General features: G+C 42.7%; 1 protein-coding gene across 3 annotated transcripts in view; it reads left to right on the forward strand.

Moving 5' to 3' along the window:
• The window catches only part of ankfn1b (ankyrin repeat and fibronectin type III domain containing 1b), a 152505-nt gene extending 147155 nt beyond the window's left edge, over positions 1-5350 (forward strand). For all 3 annotated transcript variants that reach the window (XM_026178722.2, XM_026178725.2, XM_026178728.2), the window contains one exon: positions 84-5350. In XM_026178722.2, coding sequence (XP_026034507.1) covers positions 84-392 — 309 coding nt within the window. In that variant the 3' untranslated portion in view covers positions 393-5350. The remainder of the gene's footprint in view (positions 1-83) is intronic.
• Positions 5351-20376: the final 15026 nt, after the last annotated feature.

Consider the following 20376-nt stretch of genomic DNA (forward strand, 5'->3'; position numbering starts at 1 on the left):
TATTGATTCATTTTCCAGGGATTTTCACTCAGAGCGCCTTGTGTTTGTTTTGGCAAACGCTAATATCTCCTCCTACATTTCAGCTTTGTGTAACTCCAGGCACATCCGCACGGGAGATGGTCCAGCTGGTGGTGCAGGAGATGAACGTCGTGTCCCGGCGCATGATGGGAAGCAGTGAAAACGGTGACGAACAGGAGCAGTGTGTTTACTACAGTCCTGAACAGCTGAAGCACTTCGGCCTCGTGCTGGTTGTGGACGACAGAGAGAAGTGGTTACAGGACGACTTCTGTCCCCTGGAGCTTCAAAACCCCTGGCTGAGGGGCAAACTGTGTGTTCGTATTAAGGAGTATTCGCCACTAGCCCTCAAACACAGCCGGGCCACCACAGTGTGATACTTCCCAGAAGTGAGAGGGGCAAATCTTAAGAGTTCACCCCGTGCCGAGATTCTGTTTTGATAAACGTACTGAACTGTCACGCTGTCTGCAGGCTCCTAAACTCTACAATTTTTTCCCTCTCACTGTGTTGATACTGTCTTCGGCTGCAGCTATATCATGTTGTCATATTTTCTGCTGTGTTCTGGTTATCTGAAATGCTACTCCGAGAATCTGTTTCCATGAAATCTGTTCTCCCATACGTAGAACCTTTCTTTTTTTGTTGATGAACATCAGAGACCCTCATATGGACACCAAATGAACAATAACAGTAGAACAAAGAGAAACTATTTTTTTTGTGCTGTCAGAAGTCATTGGGTAAAAGATTGTGATGCTGAGCGAGATTAATGGAGCGTCTCTTTGACTTTTGGCGTGATTGAGGCCAGCAGATAGAGCCGTGCGAGCTGCCAAAATGACATGGGCAGCATCAGCGCCTCCCAGCCACACGCGGACACGGCTTTTCCTATGAACCCTCTTATTGTGCTGTCGGCTCCAGCCGTCCGGCCCCATGTTCCCAGGATGTGGGCTCTGGACTTAGCCCAGGAGGCAGGAAGGAAGGGGAGAAGTACAGAGGTGGCTGGCGTCTCTGCTCGGGGATGCAATGGACCCGACGATTTGGCCCGTCAACTTGTCACTCAACTGCTCTTGGCCACTGTACTGTCTAGCAGCAAGCAGCCAAGGAATTGAGAGCATGATAGAGAGTGAGAGTGAGGGGAAAAAAAGAGTGAATAGGAAGGAGGGTGGAGGTTACATCACATAAACCCCAGCACTAACTCCGGTGCTCCTTTTCTCCCTTTTGCAGCAACAAGTCTGCTGTGTAGTAGACTTAGTCACAGTGTAGCTAACCGATATGATCATCTTGTGGAGAAACACAAAATAAAACCAGCTGATTTGGGTTTTCAAAACAGAGAAAAAACAAGCAATACTTTTTACTCTCTCCTTTTTTTTTGTTATTCTAATTGATGGAGAAAAAAAAGCATGCAAACCTTCCAGATTTGTGCCGAGTACATTTCAAGTACTGTAGTCATGCTGTGCTCAGAGTTAACTAGTTCAGTGTTTTGTTGTGTTTGATTCAGTGGTTTTCCCAGATGCAACAGAAAATGGTGCACTTCAGTCTAGAACAAGTTATCCCAAAGGGTTGTTAAGAGGCCCACCATTTGTAAGATGCACACTACACAGTATATCCCAAACCATGTCTGACTCTGCTTTAAACTGTGTTACACATGAAACGACTCCAGCAAAGGGACTCGTTTGTTTTTTTTTACATTTCTACAAAGCGAGACTCGTGGCCAACTGATCGAGCCATTCGTATTTGTATTAATAGGAGGCTTTAAGGTTATGTGTTGGTCCTACACACAGTTTATCAGACCACCATCTGCATGTTGTTGCAGTTTCCTGTCACCAGGGGGCAGTGTCAAAAATCTGTGGAACACCTGGTCCACGGACTACTCATAGACAGTATAAAAGATGGAAACAGCTACCATAACATCACATTTTAACCTCAAAGACCACTCTACTCAAATTGAGCACTTTTTTACTTTACTTACTATACTTTTTATTAAATCATTCACCCAGTAACACACACATTTATACAGTACTATTATTCAGTGCCTAAGCACTAAAATTCACATGCACGCTCACACTCTGATGTATTAATCGAGGGAAACTTGGAGTTCAGTATTTTGCCCAAAAATGCTTCTCCATGCAGACTGCAGGAGCTGGAGATCGCGCGACGAGTTTTGTCTCCTGCCACCATTGCCATGGGTCTGCCACCAGGTGTGATTGGTGACTGCTAAGCACTCGTCAATAAAAAGTCCATCGCCAATAAACATACCCTGGGTATATTCATTTCTGAAACACCGTACCACCAAGATTTACAAAATGAACTCTAACCAAAATCAGTGACTGAGACCATAAAGTCAGCTGGAAAGTGTTTACAGAGGTCAAGTCAAGTCAGAGAGTTGTCCCAGACTCCTCTATGGGACCAGAAGTCTTTTTGCAACCACAGGTAACACCCCCTGGTGGCAGTTAGAAAGAATGAAGGTTTAAAGGACTTTATCTTAGTTTTACTTATTAATACCAGAAACTACCTCCATCTTTTATGCTGTCTATAAGAGCTTGGTACACCAGCCAGTTTTGGGTAAGACTGACACTATAACCTATGAAGAGCTGAAATGAAATAGAGTGCCCACTTTTCAGCTGCTCAGTATTCACTCTATATCCCCATTGGGCTGTACACTGTTGGGTTTTAGAGGATAGCACACTCTGGTGGACTGCATAAGCTGCATGCCCAAAATTCTTCACTCTGCGTAGCCAAATACCTACGCAAATGGATACAGACACGGGACCATGAATTCTGCATTGAACAGCTGCTCTCAACTTAATTCAAGCGTATAGTGGTATTCCCATCTGTTCTTGCACTGTAATTCTGGTTGATCAGGTACAATCTCCCACAAAATTTGCGTAACACTTTGTGGGACTACATCACGCAACACCAATTGGGTCTTCAGCTAGCCAACACAAGGTAGCTTGGTAGTCACATCATGGAGTCATAGACTAATGTTACAATATTGAGATCAGACCCAGGTCTGCAACCACTTGGAGTCAGTCGCCATCTTTGATGATGTCAAAGATGTAAAATTGCAATAAGATAAAGTCATTAGGAATCTATACGGAATCTATTAGTAACAACACAGTGATTTACTGCGATAAATTGACAAAATTCGCATATCTGTTACATGTAGATGCACAAAAATTCTAATTAAACAGAAATTAACATCAGCTACTTCCATTCAGAGTTCAGCCAGAATCTCATAGACAAAAAGAAAAAATCAGATTCCTTCACAAACAATAATGTTGTTGATGCTGGTTGGCAATTCAACTACAAAATGACACACGTGCTTGGTGACGCGTCACAGGCAAATTGCACTCACTGACTGACTCGCATTGATGACAACGCATTGATGGTCTGTCTTTGTTTATAAATTACATGCCAGCTAGTTGCAAACCTTTGACAATCTGTATGAGAGTGACTACAGTGAGTCTGAGTCAGACACCAACTGTTTGGAGACAAGTTGCCTCCACCAGGTGACCAGGTGTGCAACCTAGCCTGCAATCAAGCATTGTCACTGCAAACAAAAACAAAAAAAAAGAAAACAATCAGCACAATCACTCGGTAGCCACTGATTTTTTTTTTTTATTTACAAGGAGGTTACCATCCTATTTTTACTCTAGTGTGACTGAATCACGCTGCACATAAGACAACTTTGACATCAAAAGTAAATTTGGGTTTGGCAAAGCGCTCAGTTAAATAAAACAACTGATGCCAAGCGCACATTCTTGCTCTCGGTCTTGCAGTTAAAAAGTAATGGCTGGCTTGTTATGACTTATACTCGTGCACATAGCAAAGCTGTTGACTCACTGGTTTTTGAAGATGCCCACATCAGAAACATTTTCACATCTCAGTTAAATTTAAAAAATCATCTGCTTCACTCAGCTTACTGTATAACTTCTAATACTGGCTTCTGCTGTATGTTGGTAAACTGCACCAAAGAAGCAGTTCAAGTATGGGAATTTGTATATTGTTGCTTTGACTGTAATTACCACTTGTGGCCACAGAGGTCACTGTTGCCTATCCTCGGCAAATGTTACATAATGTTCTTAAATCTACTCTACCTCCAAAATATAACATCAAAAATATTCCTTCAAACTTCTTATCAATCAGAACTTAAAAGCCAGAATGGAGATTTCTTCATTCTAAATTATACATTACAATTTCAGCCTTATTTCCTGTAGAAAGCGTTTGGGACTTTGAGAATCCCATACAGGTACAAAACACCATCTCTTCTTCTTTTTTTTTAAATTATAATTCCATTTGTTGTAACTCGGAGATGCTACCAGCAATAATGCTAGCAATCTTGCTATACATAAAGCTCCATCGAGAAATTCCCCACGACACATAAATTGTCTCAGCAAAGGCAATTCTCATGGAGACCTGTATTTTTCTTATTAACCCCTATTCATTCTTAATGAATTGGGCCTCTTACCAATCTACACTTTCTTCTTTTTTTTTTTAGATAAACTACTGAAACACTTGAAAGACAGCAGTCTGTGCATAGTTTACAGTATCTCATTCTAACAGGAAGTTTTTCCCCCCTCTCAGCTATTTTCAGCCTATGATAAATAGGTTTCCTCTTCTAAAATGTCAGCCAAGCTCAGCAACGTCTTACCGTCACAGTGACCTGCAGAATTTTCAAATGTAGCACCAGAAAGGTCCAAAGGAGGAGAGTTTGATGAAGTCGGTGGACCTGGCCTCAGTTACTGTAGCATTCCAGGTTCACAAGATGCCATTGAAGCTTTCACAGAGGGAGCCAACAGTGGTGTCTTTCAAAGTGTTTACAGACTCAACTTACTTTCCGTACTCCTTTTGTTTACTTGTAACTACTGTATAAAGATGTCTTAAGACAAACTGTTGTTCTAATAAGTTGTAATTGGTTTTACTGATGGCTTGAACTCTTGTGTTAGCGCCTAGATGTCTTCTTTATTCGAACTGTTTAAAGCCGTTTTTACGAGGGCCATCTGCAAAAACAAATCACACAGCCAGAAACTGAACTATGTATATAGACGAACGAGACCAGTGTGGATGAATGTACTGTATCGGCCCTAAATGTGAAAGTAAATGTAAGACGGGTTATCATAACAGAGGTCAAAGATCAGAGAAGTAGCAGGCTGGTTGTTGTTTTTCTTTCTTTCTTTTCAGAAAAAATTCCCTTTCCAGTCCAAAAAAAAAAAAAAAAAGAGTTAGGCACCATGTTTACAAGGAGTTGGCAGATGCATCAGGCAAAGTCATGAAGGAGACATCACGTCACTTTTTTAAAATCTATTTTTATTGAACAATAAATGAATATTACAAAATGAAAGCCTCGGTTGTTTTTGTGGTTTCTTCTCTTGTTATTGCCGCACACAAGTGTAGGAAGCCTCTGACCTTCATGTGTGTCCCACTGAGCAATAACAACTTCTTTTATGTGATATTACCTTTTTACACTTCCTGTTTCACAGATTGTCCACTCTACAAATGAACTGCACTAGTTTGTGAAAGCTGAAAACTCTGTCAGCGTCACTGACATTTTTAGCTAGAAGGACCAAGCAAGCTTGTATTTCAATTGTGTGTAGATCTGATTCTGTGGGGCTTATTCTTTTAGTTTGAAGTTTCAGCCACATGCATGATACATTCCCAAAAGCCATTCATTCATCTGATATGAATGAGGGTGACAAATAGAGGGCTCTTGTTGCTATATTGAAATGACCTCACCGTTCTTTGCCACCCAGTTGATGAAAACTGAATGGTGGGCAGCTGCACTCTGAATCTTAGCCTATAAGTGGAGAGGGAAGAGCCATATAAGGCAAACAGAGTAAACTCTCCATGGATGAACACTCATATATTATATAATCCAAATTCAAGCGCAAGCATCACGTTTTGAATTAAATTAAAACAAATCCAGCGACAGATATGTCTTTTATGAAAAAGAAGTATTCTCTGTGAAGAAAGACTGTAAGAAAAATTCATTCGGCTGCCCTAGAGAAGACTCACAAATTTCATACACCCATTTACAAGCATAAGCTTTATAGTAGTGATGCATTTCAGAATAGATGTCCCCTGTAACAATAGCATTTCCTGATGGGAGCCAACTACACCCTAGCACAAGACAGGAACAGTAACACCTCAAGAAACATGGCTAAAGTGCTGTTTTGGGCTCCAAATTTCCAGTTTGATTGAACGACCAAGAGTTGTGCAAGAGGACCAATCCACCAAGGGTCTACCCCACAACCAATAGGAACCAAAGGATTGTACGACAGAGCAGTGGTAGATAATGGGAACTAGAAATGTTGGGAAGGTGGATTTAATGTGTTCTTAAAGTCTGTCAAATGCCACTCAAATGTTGAGTCAGAAATCAAGGTCCTTAAGTAGGTCCTTAACCCATCAAGTATCTGCTCCTTCGTGCAAGAAGGAACAGGATGAGCCCTGCCAGAGCTACGAAATGATCTCTGCCACTGGTGTGAATGCCTCTGACCAAGCAATCAGAAACAGACTTCATGACGGGTACCTGAGCACCCGACATCCTCTAGTGGGCCCTGTGCTCACTGCCTTGCACTGTGGACCCTAATTGGCATTTGCCATAGAATTGGCAGGTCCACTGGACCTGTGCCTTTACAGATGAGAACAGGTTCACGCTGAGCATGTGACAAACATGAAAGCGTCTTGGGAAGCCGTGGAGAATTATGTGTCCTGCAACATCATTCACAATGGGTTTGTTGTTGGGTCAGTGAGGCATATCCATGGAGGATGCACAGGCCCCTACAGGCAACTGCAACCTGACTGCCATTATGTATCAGGTTGAAATTCTTGTACCCATTGTCAGCCCCTATATAATGGTGCAGTGGGTCCTGGGTTCCTCCTGGTGCACAATAATGCTGGGCCGCATTTGGTAAAAGTATACAGGCCTGGAGGATAAAGGAATTGATACCACTGACTGCCCCCCATGTCTGCCTGATCTATCTATCTATCTATCTATCTATCTATCTATCTATCTATCTATCTATCTATCTATCTATCTATCTATCTATCTATCTATCTATCTATCTATCTATCTATCTATCTATCTATCTATCTATCTAAACCTTAAAGCCCATCTGCATGGCAGTAAAATATGCATTTATACATGCACACTGATTAATCTTGTGTGTTTTCATACAGTGTATTAATATGTGCAGCTGAACCATGGTTGAATTCTGGCTGGCCAGGCTGCTTTCAGCAGGCTCAAATCACAGCACTCCCTTGCTAACGCCATGTGTTTTTTCAGCCCTTGAGCAAATAAAATGCTGCATGCTTTGCTGTCAACAGATCCTACAAACACTAATGTGGAGATGGACGCACAAACCCACACCGATGCACAACACACACAGAGCAAAGACTCAGGAATCTTGAGATGTGTAGATGTGTAACTGTGCATGTATGTGCATGTATGTAGCAGATTTACACTATATTATGACAAATCCATACACACTTTCCCAAGCACTTTATTACACCTATATCGTGCTATAATTCACCCTTGCCAGCACGCTACGCCTTTAAGAGCAGCCCCTTACCGTTTATTGACAGTAACTTAAGAATTGTGCTGGAATTCTGACACCTCCTAATTTTAAACCTTCTGACTCCAGGAAGACACGAGCTAAATATAACCCCTGGCGTATATCTGAATAACTACAAAAAAACCCAAACATTCCAAAAACACCTTGAATAGTGCCTATTCATGCTCATAAAAGAGACTGAATGTGCAATGCGCTCAGCACAGGCCCAGTGACTCATCAAAATATAAGCATCCACATGTGGCGATGTGAAGCTATGTATCTAGGGGGAATCATTTGATAGGTGATTTCATCAGCACTTTAGCTGGCACAGAAGTAGGACTCTGTTAAGCTTGTGTACTGGAAGTTGAAGAGTTCAAACAGCTAATTGCATGTGAGTCCCTGCTCCTGTTCTGTGCGGCTAAAAGAGGTCCACCTAAAAAACAGCATCCAGTGTATTTTGATGGTGTGCAGACTGTGGACTTTAATCTGCTCTGACTCTTAACCCATCCTGAGGTCGTTGGGGATTAAGCTTGGACTACACCTCAGCCTGACAACTACACATAAACACGCAGGCTTTACATGAAGTACAAGTGGGCGTACCAGTCCAACAAGTCAGTTAATTTCTCACTGTCTGCAAATGTGACATTGAATATATACAAAAGTGTCTGAGCTTGAAAATAATAGAAATTCTAACTGCAAGTATTTGAAATGCACGCTGCTGCACTGGCATCCGTCTTTCATCTTCATGTTCCTTTTCTACCCCGACTGATAAATGGTAAATGGTAAATGGCCGGCATTTGTATAGCGCTTTTCTAGTCCATGATCACCTGTTCCACCCTCCACCCCCACCCCTTTTCACCCTTTCCCTCATCCACAACCACCCCCTGCCATGCCCTGCCTACCACCAGCTGATTTCAGCCCGGCACTTACTGGCAGATCAGCAGTGGCATATATGCGTGTGCATGATGCCATGTGTGTGTGTTCTTGTGTTGTGTATGCGTGCAGTGGGTGGGAAAAGTGAAGCCTACTACTGCATCATTCATTTCTCTCCCTCCCTCCCTCCCTCCCCAGGGCCCATAAACCTTTAAAGCACCTATAAAACACTTGGCGAGGCCTTTTTGAAGTTTTTATGAAGATCTGGCTTTATTGTTCCCAAGAGATGAGCCCCGCTCCGCTGGCGCCTCGGAGCTTTTTGGAAGTGCCAGTGAATTCGGGGGGGGGGGGGGGGGGGCTGGGTGGTAGCAGAGGAGGGAGTCCCAGGAAAAGAAGGGCTGGGAACAGGGATGGGCATTGCGGAGCCTGCCCGCTGTGCATATGTGTGTGTGTGCTTGTGTGTCAGGGAGGCAGATGAGCTACACAGGCATTGTGAACAGCAGTGGTGACAACTTTATCTTGAGGTATTGAGTCGGGATAGATTTTAGATTTAAGACACATCAGATCAAACACGCATTAAGAAAGCTTTAATAAAAGCATGTGCGTGTGTGCATGTGTTGCAGCATGTGCGTGCCTGTGCATGGCAGACGATGGGGCCAGCAGGTTGCGTTCTTGTTGTTTGAAGTGGGGCTCTGTTGTTCTCATAGAGTTAAATGAATGGAGCCGGACCCCCCTCCATCTGTCTGATCCAGCGGCACCGGCCCTCCCTCCCAAATCCCTGCTCCGACGCCCGACGCACTGGCCCCCTCAAAGGAACAGTTGGCAAACGGACGGCCCATTAAACAGGCAAGGGCGACGGGCCCTCACCTCTAAGCAGCACTTGTACGAGCCGAAAGTGTGTCTGACAAAGGCAGAGATAGAGAGAGAGTGCAGGGAAAGGAGAGAATAGCAAAGAATTTGTGTGTGCACATTTTGTGTTTTTTTTAACCTCCGAAGTGTCACTGCAGGATTGCGTACGTGTGTGTGTGTGTGTGTGTGTGTGTGTGTGTGTGTGTGTGTGTGTGTGTGTGTGTGTGTGTGTGTGTGTGTGTCAGTCACAAGTCAGTGGCCATGACATTAGGCATGCAGGTGGCTTTGATTGAGCTCACTGCAGCTCTCGGTGTCACAAAGGTTTGTATTCTCTCCTTTTAACAAAGTCATGACAGGAGAATATCTTATTTTCTTCTTATGCTCTCAGACATCTGACTCCAATTCAGTTCTTTCGCTACAAAGAAAAAGTTGTAATTGTGTTAACACCGTTTTCAAGGAGCTTGAAATGATAAACAATTTCCCATATTAACCACGGATTGTAGATGGAATATGGATGTATCCACCACAAATGTCACTAACTTATTTTTAGGCTGAGCTGTCATCTGTATAGATACATCACACAGACACAAACATCCTAATTAGTGCTAATTAAAAAACACATGCAGTTTCACTGACCCAAAACTGCAGCACAAACTCTGTGGACAGGCCAAACAAACAAACAAACAAAAAAACAAAAAACACGTATTTTTTAGTTGAGTTCAGCAAAATTGCTCCAAATGGCACCAAAATCATGAGAAGTCCAGTTCAGTGATTACAGCTAGCTATTTTGTCTAATTTTGCTACTTTAAGCATAAATAACTGTAAGCCTTAATTATATTTTGAAGGAATGGATGGATTATCATCATCTGGTTGTAAATATGTTTAAATTTGGGCGTTTTTAACACTGGAGTCTATGGGACTGACTCATTTTTTAGAGCCAGTCTCAAGTGGACATTTAAGGAACTGCAGTTTTTTTTAGCACTTTGCTCAGATTCAGTTTTCAGTCCAGGAGACTGCTCACCAAGTAGTGGTTATTATTGTAATTACTTGGTCATTAACTAGTTAACTAGTTAATAATATGGCTACATTAAAGGAAAAAGGGTCACATCTTAATATAAAACTTCCGGTCACACGAGAAGAAGAAAAAAAGAAAATTCATTAAGCATTCACCCTCAGTCATTAACTGCACAGACCTGAAGCAATTTGTTTGTCTTCCAAGCGTTCGTCTCCCTGGGGAAAATAACAGCTTAGGTTTTCTCCGAGTTGCCAGAAGGTTGGTACGAGGAAAGCCAACACTGTGGACAGAAACAAAAAGAAATGCAGACACTGGTGAGAGCAGGAAGGGGCAGCAAAAGAATCTGTCAAGACGTATTCTGTGCTCCGTTCAAAACCCTATGTCTGGACCTGAAAGCAATATATTTCCTATCAGTCTTGGTTACTGAAAAAAGAAGGTCCGCAGAATTAAAGATATATCGAAAGGTATCTCAGAGTAAAAGAAAGAAAGAAAGAAAGAAAGAAAGAAAGAAAGAAAGAAAGAAAGAAAGAAAGAAAGAAAGAAAGAAAGAAAGAAAGAAAGAGTAAATATTAGGATTTAGAAGCAAGAACAATCCTTGAACTCTACAGTGAGTTAATCTTTGACTCTCCAAACATTTGTTCTGGTGGCACCCAATGACCCAAAAACTTACTAAAACTTTTTAGATTGGCGTTCCTTTAATTTGTAGCCCGTTTGTGCATCCATATTGACCACCTCTCCAGCCGCCTTTGTGCAAAGGATGATGTCATGCTTTCTGAAAACACAGGGTGGGGGAGTGGTGGGTTGTCAAGGGGGTTTAGGGGGGGGATTCCTTTGGTCCTTTCAAGTTTGCGGGGGAGCATTGGGCTGCTGCAGGATAGACAGTATGAGGGCAAGAGGCTCAACGTTGCCACCCCTCTGATTCCACCCCACCCCAGCAAGCAGTCACATTAGGCACGCTCCGGCCATGCCATCAAAGGCCCAGCTCACACACTCACCAACGCGCTTGCATCTGTACGCACACACACACACAAACGCATGCCTGCAAGCAGTTGCTTTTAAACTGCATGCACGGAGCCACAGACACAAGTCAAATGAGCATGTTCGCACTCGGCCTGAAACCGAACGCGTGCCTAAAAATAACAACACACATGTATATACGCACAAAAGACACACACACTCGCATACTAGCAGATCAAACATGCACACACTTCAATCATGCTTTCTCCCCACTCCCACCCCGGCTGTGTTATTGTTTTGAAAATATGATTGCGGTGACGGATGGGGTGGGGAGAGGAGAGGGCTCTGGCAAGGGGCGAGTGGCAGGGCCCCTCTATTGTCTCTGACCAGTGTGAGCCTGTGTCCATAGCTATAGAAACTGGGGCCACACTGGGAAGGCATGCTTTCATCTCCACCACAGGCTCACCGCTGGCAATAAGGGGTCAAATAAATCCCCCTGGATGCAGTGTGTATGCGTTTGGGAAGGGGGTTTGGAAAGGGGGGGCGCAAATATGCACACACACACTCTGAAAATGTTTACCTGAGCTATCTGCCATTCACACTTAGACACATTGTGGTTTCTGGAGATGCGTCAACTTTAATTTTTGTGCTTGTGTGTGTGTGTGTGTGTGTGTGTTTTCCCCCCGCCTTCCACAGTGATTAAAGAATCGCATTTCAAAAGCATCAAAGAATCAGCATTTTTAGACATTTAAGCGGTTTCAAATGTTTCCACTGCAAACTGTCACTGACACGTTTTTTGATTCAACGTTCAAAGGAATAAAATGACTTCCCGTGGAATGTCACCTCTGAGCACTTTCATCTCCTTTTTTGTCCGATGCCTGGCACGAAACCCTCGTCTCACCACAACAGAGGCAGCCTTGGGTTAATGCGCACTAACCACGCAGCACATGTAACACAGCATCACGATGTTGATCATTAGGATTTGCGATGTCTTGTGACATTCCTCGTCACTGACGCGGTTGCTGGAACACACAGACTGTACACGCAAACAAAGACACGCACAATTTACAGACGGCCTCTCCGACACGCTTCTTTGGGTGCTGTTATCAGTACGCTCACGCAAAAATAATAGAGCTGTGCGGCACGCACCTCCATCTCAGCTTCACTTCAAGGCCTGGTTGAGAACCAGAACCTTACATTAATGTCAACCGACCAAACATTAAACAAAAAGCTGATATTCACCTCTATTCCAGTCTATAATCTGTGCTATACATGTAAAACCAGCTCCGCAAATTTCCAACAAAAAACTAAAACCTCTCGGCCTAATGTTGGAACAAACAGTAGAAGCACATATGATTTGCAGATGACGCCTTCAAATTATCCAACATGACTTCATTTTCACATCTAAATAACCGACTTTTATTCAAGCAACCCTTAAAGTAGAAATGTAGGCTGACTCCAAGAGAGCAGCAAGTTAGAAATGGCTGACAGTGACACCACCATGGACACTGTGTCAGGTAATAGTGACTGGAGCTGACCGATTGCTGGTTTCTTTGCCTTTCTAACATGCTCCAAGCAATAAGCATGCAGTCCACAAAAATAAAAACCGTCAGTGCTCATTAAAAATAAATACAATTAATTTCTGATACGTGGACAGAGAAGCAGCATTGCTCTTATCACCTGTGTGAGCGAGGAGGAGAGGAGAAGAGAGGAAAGGAGAGGTCAGCAGCACCACCACCACATGCCACAGACAGACTGACGATACTTCTACTGGGCTCCATGCCGGAGACCTGGCTGTAATTACACCACGCACGCACGCACACTCACACATACACACACATTCACGATGCACACGCTGTTAACAGACAGACGCTGAGAGGTGCCCGGCTCCTGAATTCTGTCTCGCTCTCTCTCTGTCTCATTACACTTTTACGTTCACAATTACATCCTCCATCGAACACCTTAACAGTCTCAGAATTATACTGGCAAGAAGCTTGAGAAAAGCAGCATTAGACAGATACCTGTGTGTTATATCAACTGCAAATTTAAAAACGTAGGTTGTTTCAAGTAGTGGATGAACTGCAGGGCCTAGTATATGAAAAGCAAGGACTATTTTGAGGTACAAATCATGCAAACATAAAATAGTTCCACTTTAAGGTTAAGGAATTTAGTTAGTTTATAACTAAAGTTTGTAAAACTTAACTACAGCTTATAATCGTTTTGTTTTTTTTAAAGGAAATGCTGGACAGGACTACTAAAGAATGGTACTTAGGTCGCTCAGGCCCAGTGTTTAGTCCGTTTTACTTGAACCCTGGTTTGTTTCTCCCCCTGGTGCGGTTCACTTGTGCAGATGTGAACACAGTAATCACACTAGGGTGCAGACCAGTAAACAACTGCACAGATACACTTTAAATGAGTTGGTCTCGGTCCTGTTTGTGATGAACTACAGAGTGGTTCACGTATGGTGTGAACCCTAAAAAACGTCCACGTATGTTTGTATTCTGGGATGCAGTAAGGTACTATGTGCAAAATTGTGCAAAGGTCTGTGCAGGCCAGCAACTTGCCGTGAAATTAATTCTCTGTGTTCTCCAGTAGTGCAGAACCCAGTACCTTATTCCTGTATTTACCTTTGTCACTCTCACCCCACACACATCTGGCCAATGAGCGGACTAAACATTCTCACGTGGTTTGTAGTGGCAGGTTTTGGTTTGCTTGGAGTTCACTTGTATTTTTTTCTGTGTGAAAAGAAACCAAATCATGGAGAAAGGCTACAAGTTTACAAACTCATCAATTGATTCAAACCACAGTAAACGGAGTAAATTTTCCTTTCACGTTCCTCTGACATCTTTCTCTTTTGCTAACACATTGTAGCCTTTTTCACTCAAAATGTGTTTATACACCTCTTTGCATTTAATCATTAATTATTATTATATCTGGCTCTCTTCCACAGCATGTCTTTTGTCCTGTCTTCCTTCTCCAACCGGTCGCAGCAGATGGCCGCCCCTCCCTGAGCCTGGTTTGCTGGAGGTTTCTTCCTGTTAAAAGGGAGTTCTTCCTTCCCACTGTCACCAAAGCGCTTCCTCATAGGGGTCGTATGATTCTTGGGGTTTTCTCTGTTGTATTATTGTAGGGTTTATACAATATAAAGCTCCCTGATGTGACTGTTGTTGTGATTTGGTGCTGTGTAAATAAAACTGAATTGAATTGAGTAGGTGTGAAAACGGCCATGTGGTTCCTACTTCCTGTAAAAGGGAACTTCCCACTGTTTCCAAGTGCATGATCATAGACAATTGCCTGAACGTTGAGGTTTCTTTCCATTATTATAGGGTCTTAACATTACTATATAAAATGAATTGACCTCTACGATAATATTTTATACTTCGATATTAAATTCCTGTAATACAAATGAATATTAGCACATGAATTACAAGGTATGAAGTCATTTGAATCTAATTCTCTGGAAAAAATAGACTGATGTGGCCTTCAACTCATCCCAAAGATATTTACGGGTTTGAGATCAGCGCTCTGCACATGCCACGACGTTCTTCTTTGCCAAAATTGTTGAAGTCACTGTTTGCTGTGGCACTTTGAATTTAAGGGTGTCTTGATCTGGACATGTAATAAAGAGTAGACTTAAACAAGCATGACCTGTCATCAGGCCAAATTCAAGTTTAAGTAAGGTCAGCAAGGTTATTGGCACAACTGCGGTCCTGTTTGGCTATCAAGCAGACACCAGCACAGATCCATAGTATCCGTAGCTCTTTATGGATCTACTTTTTCTCCCTTTCTCTTTCCCTTCACGTCCCTCTGACTTGTGAAAGTTATTGGAGTGTAAATGCATTTAACAGCTTCTGCCTCCTGCTCAGTGTATGGAGGGAGATATCTTTTCTTCTGATTCCTCTTTCATAGTGAAACTAGTTTTAAGGTTAACTGAGCCAGAAAAGTGTGAGTTGAAGAATTAAAGAACAAGAATCTCACACCATTTTTACACTAACTTCAGTTCTAGCATGTTGATATAGAAAGTTTTTCCTACCTAAAGTCGGCTTCATTGCGTCAGTTTTTTAAATGATTTTTGTGGGAATCTGCTGTCTGTAGCTACTCCTTCACTAATGTTTATTTCAGCGGTCAGTCAATTAGGAAAAGATTCTTATTTACAGTGAAAGGTGGGTGGGTGGATCTTGAATCCTTGATTAAGACATTAAGAGTGTTTCGGCTTTAGCTCTAATGAGGTCGAAGTGAATTTTACTGATGTGCTGTTCTTCTACCACACCAATTTAATATCTCATAACTCTGGCACTTCGTTACTCTCACTTTTCATGCCTACCTGCCTCTCTCAAGCCTAATTCTGTTCCCCCCTAAGGTGACAGAAAAAGGGCAGACGCTCCTGTTTACACATGGCTCCAGGGGCTTGTGGCTGCTGATTAGCAAACCAGTGTGAGTCAACATTTGGTACATCTTTTGCACAAACGAGCTTACTGAGTGCACACTTGGGCTGTTGTCAGACACCATCCCTCTCCGTCCAGTTCCCAACCAAGCGGGCAACCCCCCAAGCAGAAGTGTTGCGCGCTCACACACCAGCGAGACATTTCCCAAAGCCTTCCCAGTCCTCCTGGCATCTGGGCAGGCCGTCACCCTTGTACCTTCCTGCGTGTTCCACAAGCACACTAGAGGACCAAAGGGCACCAGGATCCCAGCACTACCACTCGGAGAACTGCCCAAAAGAGAGCGGGTCATGACACCGATGCGCTCCGTCACGTCCGTGCAATGGGACGCCCTCACTCTGAAGCCCGTCACAGACTGGTGGAGACACCATCGTAGAATTTCCCTCCCTTTGTTTTTGTTACCCAGTGCCAGTCCATGGAAGTATCTTGGCTCTAGACTCAACAGAACACACATGCTGCGGAGAGCGTCGGGCAAGGGAACATCTGTTGTGGTCAGTGGCTGTGGGCAAACTGTTTCATTTCGACAAGATGGCCTGTGGCAACACAATGGCTTAGTGGTCGGGAGAATGAACGAATTGCCAGTTACTTGTGGTCAGGGTTTACCTAAGTTGGACAGAGCTTCTGAAAGACATGTGGTTACATGAAATTACTCTTTAGTTAGTGATAAAAAAAAAGGGGGGTAATGGCACATTTTGAAACACAATTGTTTTTCAAAATGTAATCTTTTCAAGTGGGACAGCAGAATTTGAAATACCCAAATTGTTTTCATTTAAAGTCTTTATTCCATTGTAGTTGCTTCTCCATTTCTCTTCTCATGTAAATCGAGACCGTTAACAAGCATCCAGGGGGTGATCGATAGAGTGTGCCAACAACGATTTCACTGATGGAAAAGGAGATTAGAATAACAGATTAAAGCTTTAGCATTCACAGAGATTGAAAATACATTATTTAAGTGTCGAAACAAACTGTGCTGTACTACACTGTTGCGGCTCTCATATCTCTGCCATGGCATCCGATTCACACACCACTTGACACACCATTGAGTCTTGACATTTCGTATATCCTACTTATTTTCCCCTCGCTTTCTTTATTCATCTCTCTGTCTTGCACTCTCTCTCTCTCTCAGCCTTTCCTTCTCTCCAGGCTGTTGGCGGCCGGCCAATGATGTCATCCTGCCATAGGGAAGACCAGGGGGAACGCCCTCCTGGCGTTTGGAATGCGCTGTTTTTTCCTGTTGTTTTCCGGAAGGTGGCGATCAATTTAATTCCGCCCTCATCACTCCCTGATCTGAGGGGGGCCGAGGAGGCAAGAAGGGAGGGTGGGACATTGGGAGAGCCAGAGGAGGAGGATATGACAGAGGAAGGATGGGGGCACTCTTGGGGTTTTCCAAAAGGGGATGCATCAAATATAAAAGGAGAGGGATAGATGAAGACCATGGGATGCTTCAAACTGTTGAGATCCTCTTTTTGTTTCAATTTTACACGATGTGAATACGGGTAATCACCCTGGAATTTTGTGAGGGCACGCCAAAGCCAATTAAAAGCTGCCAGGCGTCATTACAGGAAAATAGCGATTCATGAAGAAAAATGGGAATGACTTACGGAAACCAACAATGCTTATTTCCAAGTGACCCAGCTAGGCCATTACAAACGCCGAAACAAGCACATAATAGTTAAATACATGTTTTTATTCACTGCTTAACTGCAGCTACTTTATAATAATAAAGTCTTTCTTGAAAGAGGTATTTTTTTAAAGTCATCTGTAGCAATAATACTCAAACTTTTCATGGATGGTGAAAACTCAGAGGTGGAGTTTGTAGGATTTGATGTAGATGTGAGGTCACCGAATTCAAACTATAGTAACCCTTCTCCATATAGATCTGAAGGGTTTGCTCTAAGCTAATAAAAACAGAATAATGATGATAATGAGTAATTATAAACTCAATAAAAAGCATAACTGTGAAAACACTATATTCAGTTATTGTGAACAGGTCCTTCATAGAAACTTAGCTTTTAATTTTTTTTAGCAGCATGAAACGTGTTGCTTAGAAGACCTTATGCCTCATTCACCCATTCATAAAAGCACTATTTCTATGCAGAAGTGCTCTCTAACATTTACAAATATTCATACTCCAATGGATGCATTGGAGATCAACTTGGGGTTAGTATCTTGCCCAAGGAGTTCTGGAGGCAGACTGGAGCAGGCAGAGGTTGAACCACCAACCTTCTGATTAGTAGATGCTGAGCTACAGCTGCCCCAACTGGGCGATCTCCTTATTTTCATTGTTGCGCCGAAACAAACACGTTTTCAGGTCATGTGAAAAATGTTGGCAAGTTCTTTAAAGATTACACAGATGCCACACTGAGGTCCAGTGTTTTTTCTCTTATAATAAGCTGTTTTTTTTAAGTTACCATGACATTTGATCAAATCATTATGACTTGTAATCACAAATACTTTGGTCTATGACTACTTTAAAAACGAATGACATTATTATCAGACTGTGATTATGTGGCTGTTGGCTCCATTTACTATGTTGGTAAGAAAAAAGGAAGCTAAGTTCTTTATCGGGCCCAGCAGGGGGCGACTGCTCTATGTAATACTGCACAGAAGTCTAATATTCTCTCTTGATTTATGAGGTTGGTAAAGGTTCTGAGGTCTTTGATCAACTTGTGATCAGCTGCTGTCTTCAGAGGTGTTTTGTGTAAAGATGGCAATAAAATGGAAAAACTCGGTATCACACCAAAACGTGTAATAGACATGCAGGTCCACCGTGTCCATTTCATGCTTGCATTTCCAGAATATGAAATGGACATGCATGCAGAAGTTGCATTACCAGCAGGGGGAGATAATATATTTAAAGCAAAAAAGTCGGTAGTATCCAAAAAACGTATGGCGTACATTCCAGGTTCCTTAATTGTCAGAAACAATTAAGCTGGGCAGCTAATATGTATGTCAATGTAAATATGTTAATAATGTTTGTAATAGACATGCCGGTGTCTATTACATGCTGTGCCATGACATCGGATTGAATGGAAATAAGACAGAATTAATTTGCTATCTGTACGCAGATAGCAGAGCGGTTGCAGCCTGTCAGAAGACAGGTTGCCTCCCACCAGGCGACCTGTGCAATCACCTTGAGATTGAACATGGTTGCTCAGAGGTCGAGGGTGTTGCACGCTCAACTAATCCGTGACAAATTGGTCACAACAGCTGCTTGTAATTGGTCACCAAATGTAAAAATATTTAAGTTTGCCTATTCTTGTTCTAGTATTTTGCATTAGTGAGCGGCAACCTTGTCTCTTCCAAAGAAGCGGGATTCCACCAGCCAATGGGTGACATCACAGCTGAAAACCAGCATTGTGTTTGTTATTGCTGGAGCTTAATTTTTCCTCAATAGGAACACTGCATTCAACAAAGTAAAAGAAGATTCATTTTTCCAATTTTTTTTCACTTTCCGATCATAGGATTGTTTTTTTAGGATTAGCTGTCAATACGACAGAAATGTGACTTCAGCTTTCAGGCCCCGTCCTTTGCATGTGCACCGCCATATGAAATCTTCATAAAAAGGAAAACTCAGGTATTGAACAGCTTCGGTAATGAGTGACTGAACACGTACAAAAACCTAAAGAAAAACATTCATATTCACAGTGCCTGTGCCACAGTAAAGTTTCCTGGCTTAGCTCAAGTTCTTCAGTCTCAGAGTTCAAAGTGGGCCCCGCAGTCACATCACAAAGCCAATGAGCTGTCTACAATATGATCACCATTAATCACAGCTTTTGATCACGCGTGGAGCAGCATTTTCTCCATCGCGACTGGAATGCCGTAATAGACACAAAGGATGCGGGGCCCTGCTCAGATTGACTTCAGACTGAACAACAGCGTGGCGCGGCGCTCTTTCAATAACAAGCCTTACACTTAGTTCAGCTTTCTTTTCTTCTCTTAGAGGAAAAGGGGGAAAAATATCACTTTGATGCTGTTTACTGGATATTTTTGCAAAAATAACTTTATGATGAATTTTAGGGGAGAGGGAAAAAAATATAGCAGAAGGGAGGCGGGGAGGGGGGCTTCAAAAGTAGTGTTAACGGGAGACAGATTTTTGACATGCTTCCCAAGCCATCTGCGTTCAGTTAAAGCTCGGAGACAGAGTCGAATATGGGGGAGAAGGAAGAGGGGAGTAAGCCTGGAGAAGATGACAGGGCAGCGGGGAATAAAGGGATATGCAATATTGACAAGCAATGGTGAAAGCTATGTATTTGCATTGTGAGCATTTCTGTGTATGCTGCTGCAAGGCAGGTCTCGCAAGTCTAAGGACATAATATGTCACATCAAGCACTTTTAAAATGACTTTCCAACACATTAGACGTTGTTCTAATCTCAACGTTTCCGCAAATATTTATCTGAAATACTGATAAATGCTTCTACTGATTTGACAGCTCAAAAAAACAAAATGTTCAGGCTCTGGTTGGTTCTGAAATCTGTCAGACTGCCAAAGTCCCATCAGAGAGTGTTCTGCTGTAGATGCCACAACACAAAATGAATTATGAGACGTTCACCGGGCATATCTTTTTATTTGATGGGGTGTGGCCTCTGGGATTTGTTCTATCTCTGCCACTCAAGCCACAGATAGCCACAGCAGCTTGCCAAATTCCATGACTTTCCTTAACTAATCTTCTGACAGGTA

This window comes from Astatotilapia calliptera, chromosome 8 (assembly GCF_964374335.1).
Source record: "Astatotilapia calliptera chromosome 8, fAstCal68.1, whole genome shotgun sequence".
Lineage (NCBI taxonomy): Eukaryota > Metazoa > Chordata > Actinopteri > Cichliformes > Cichlidae > Astatotilapia > Astatotilapia calliptera.